General features: G+C 51.8%; 1 protein-coding gene across 1 annotated transcript; it reads right to left on the reverse strand.

Moving 5' to 3' along the window:
* phox2bb (paired like homeobox 2Bb) lies at positions 1–2,370 on the reverse strand. Its single transcript, XM_060063503.1, has 3 exons — positions 1,639–2,370; positions 820–1,007; positions 1–471 (listed from the first exon to the last, which is right to left on the reverse strand). The coding sequence occupies exons 1-3, from the start codon at positions 1,877–1,879 to the stop codon at positions 31–33; spliced, it is 870 nt and encodes a 289-aa protein (XP_059919486.1). The 5' UTR covers positions 1,880–2,370; the 3' UTR covers positions 1–30.
* Between the last annotated feature and the right edge of the window lie 1,761 nt (positions 2,371–4,131).

Consider the following 4,131-nt stretch of genomic DNA (forward strand, 5'->3'; position numbering starts at 1 on the left):
CAGTCCTCCTTCCCATCCACCGCGGACCCGCTAAAACATGCCGCTCTTCACGAGCGCCGCCTTGTTGGCGCCGTTCTGTCTCTGCAGGGACGACAGCACGCTCGCGAAGGGCCCGCCCAACGAGTCCGGGATGGAGGTGATGGTCCCGGGGCCGCTGGCCCAGGAGCCTTGGCCCCCCTGGGACCCCGGGACCCCCATGGACCCCGAGGTCTTCCCCGGGTCCCCCTGCCCGCCGCCCTGGCTGCTGAGCGCGCCCCCCGCGGGACTGGGCCCGGAGCAGGAGGAGGGGGGGCCCGCGGGGTGCGGCCCCCCCGGGCCCCCTGTGCTGTCTGGGTCGGCACTCTTCTGCTCCTTGCTGTCCTCGTCGCGCGGGTCCGACTTCTTCCCGGTTCCGTTCTTTGCCGCAGCAGCGGCAGCGGCGGCCGCGCGCTCCTGCTTGCGGAACTTTGCGCGTCGGTTCTGGAACCAAACCTAGAAATACGAGATCCAGATCAGTAATCGATAATCATCTGATCATTAATTTGATCGTTAATATTATCGTTAATATGATCAGTAATATGATCATATTACTTATCGATGATCAGTAGGCCTACTAAATAATAAATAACCACGTGATCAAATAGGACATAATGTGAAAAGTGGAAACATCATAAAAAAGTATGAAAATTATAACTTGTACATAATGACACCGATAGATGTCCTGCGGGGAAAGTAAAATAATAATATTCCATATTCGATAGTGCGTTTTTTTTTTTTGTGTGTTTGTATTTATTTCTCGTGCTGTAGTGACGGTGCAGGTGGGCGCGCGCGGGGGCATACCTGCACGCGGGCTTCGGTCAGGTCGATCTTGAGGGCGAGCTCCTCGCGGGTGTAGATGTCCGGGTAGTGCGTCTCCGCGAACACCCGCTCGAGCTCCTTCAGCTGCGCACTCGTGAATGTGGTCCTGATGCGCCTCTGCTTCCGCTTCTCGTTCAGCCCGCCGTGGTCCGTGAACAGCTTGTAGGGAACTGGAGGAGACGGGGTGACAGGGTCCCGTTAGGGGGGCTGGACAGGGTCCCGTGTAGCGGGGCGCGTGGACACCCGATGGTATCCGGGTCACCAAGCGGAAGTCAATTTAAAATCCAGCATTTTGTCTAAAATGAGTCGAGCGGCGAAATCATATGTAGGCGCGCAAGTCGCTGAGATGCGGAGTCGCTGCGCGCCGCGCGCCGTGATGCGCTTAATGTAATGTTTCCTTCATTGTAATCTTAACTTGATTGTAATGTTAACTTAATTGTAATGTTGACCTAATTGTTTGGCTTGGGGTTGTTGAAGTTGTCATAATGTTGTGATGTACCGTAATGTACTGCCGCTCCATCTCATCTCATCTCGTTATTAAGATGCTTCTCGTCTCAGAGTAAATAAATGATTCTCTCCTTCCTAAAATGATGTTGTTGGCGGTTAGGGCGCGAGCAGGACAGCATAACCCGCTAACCCAATTACCGCCGCCTGCAATCGCTCCTAACCTGATAAATCCGCTTCATTTGGGTAAGCAGATTCGCTTTGGTAAATAGTAAACACGTTTCCATGTGGAAACGCAATCACGGGCTTTATAAAGACGACCTGGTTACCGGGAGTGGCTGGCGCATGGGGGCTTACCTGCGGCGTAAGGGCTGCTCTGGTGGTCTCGGAGGGTCCCGAGGCTGCAGGAGCCGGGCGCGAGGGACGGGCAGCCCGCGGAAGCGCCGAACGATGTCCGGATGGGGTTGTACTGGAAGCCGCTCGCCTGGCTGCACGAGCTGAAGTCGGCGTAGGCGGAGGCCAGGCTGCCGCTGTCCATCCCGGCCATACACGACTCGTAGGCGGAGGAGTTCAGGTAAGAGTATTCCATTTTATACATTGGAACAGGCTTCGTGGAGACGGAAAGACGCACTTCCTAGGAAACCAAGAAAAAAAAGTGGAATCAACAAAACGTGAAATTGGATTTAAACAGACGGAGAGGAGGACGCGCGTGACTCGTGGCGTGGCGGGAGTGGGGCGGAGGAGATGTTGACTGGTCGGCGGCCGCTCCTCGACTGGCCTGCTTTATAGGCGCCTCGCCCGCTTTTATGAAAAGCCCCCTAAGAGCCGCCTAGCCCCCCGGTCTCTAGAGCATCCAGCGCTCCTAATAAACTTGGCTCTTTCCGCTTGGACAATAGCAAAGCGTTTGGTCTTATTGCTCGCGCTTTTTTACATGACAATAACTCATCAGTCTATTGGGCTGGCACTGGGGGGCTCGCGCTGTCCAACCTCCCTCCCATTGATCCGCTGCGTCTCTAATTAGAATTTAATACCGCGCGCCATTACGCGCCAAGCCTCCGCGCGCCATCCACCCCTCTCCTCTCTAACCGCCATCTTGCCCTTTAATTCAATCACACCACTTGGAAATAATGAAAGTTGGGTGACGATTCTCCCTGATCCAATTTTCTCCCCGAGCTTTTAAGCCTTTTAAGCGCGCGGATACCTTGGGCAGATTTCACGTCGGATCCTCCGTGTCTCTCTGGCGCGCGCTGCGGACGGCCTCGCTGCTTCTCTCGTGACTGCAGATGTGGAGGCTGCTGCTGCCGCACGACACACACACACACACACACACACACACACACACACACACACACACACACACACACACACACACACACACACACACACACACACACACACACACACACACACAGTCACACACACACACACACACACACACACACACACACACACACACACACACACTAACATACACTTACACAACAAACAGACATGCACACGCAAAACAACTACACGCATAGACACACGCGTACACGCGCATGCACACACACAAACGCACACACACACACACACACACACACACACACACACACACACACACACACACACACGGTTAACTGCGACCACTCTGCTGTTTGTTTTTATTCTTTATTTATTCATATTTATTTGTATTTAATTATTTTGTATTTAATTCTTAGGCTACTTCAACGACAAATGACAAAAGGAATGTTAAGATGAAAGCTGCAACAGCTTTACATTCTGAATGAGGGATATCAACCCTGCGATCCAGATGTGTGTTTCCCGTCCCGTCTGTCGGTCTATTTATTACCCAACACCCCGGCTCCAAGAGGCCTTTATCTCATCAGCTTTGCGGCCTTGATTCAAACGAGATCGTAATTACTATTATTGGCTTCATAATTCCCTTTATTCGGTGAAGAACATCTTTGTAATGAATGTGAGGAACTCGCGTCCAACCTCTCCGGCTGATAATCCGGTTTCCGTAATGAGAGGAACCTTTTGGTTTGTGTTTACACCTCCTCCCTCCGTACCTCATCTCCTCTCGTCTTCTCTTCTCTTCTCTCCTCTCTCCTTTCCTCTCTCCTTTCTCCTTATCTCCTCCCCTCTCCTCTCCTTATCGCCTCTCCTCTCTCCTTATCTCCTTACCTCTCCTCTCTCCCCTGTCTATCTCCCCTCTCCTCTGCTCTCTCCCCTCTACTCTCCACTCCTCTCTCCTTATTTTCACCCCACTCCTCTCCTTATATCCTCTCTCCATATTGGCTGTGTGTTTTTCCTGTCCAATTCTAACGGTTTATTCGTAGCGCCCGCCATCCTGTTGTCTGAATCCCGTATGATGCCAAGAAGACAGGGCTGGTTTAACTCATGAATTCATATTCCATCACCGCGGCCTGTAATGCCATTACCTACTTATATTGCGCGTACAAACAGTTATTAATAAAATATGGATTTAATTTCGACGGGGAGAATGGAATGACCATGATTCTCTAGATCGCATGTTGTCCAAGAAGTAGCCTAATCAATAAAAAAATGTTTAAAATATTAGTGTTTCTAAAGCGCTGAAGTGTCATATTAGATCATAGACATTTTAAATAGGCCCGTTTTAGTTTGAACTAGCCTATTTATTATTAATTTCACGACCTCCGTCAGCAGTATTTAATAGTTCAGCAGAACCAAGTTTACGCATAATTCAGATGACCAGAGAGGGCGCGTGCGCGTTGCGAATAAACGGGCATCTGGCCTCCACGCGCACGCGGATGACCCGCGCGCCCGCCTCGGCCATCCATCTGACTCCTGCCGCGTCGCGCCTCGCCTTTAAGGACCAGCCGCGCCACA

Source organism: Gadus macrocephalus, chromosome 10, assembly GCF_031168955.1.
Source record: "Gadus macrocephalus chromosome 10, ASM3116895v1".
NCBI classification, from domain to species: Eukaryota; Metazoa; Chordata; class Actinopteri; order Gadiformes; family Gadidae; genus Gadus; species Gadus macrocephalus.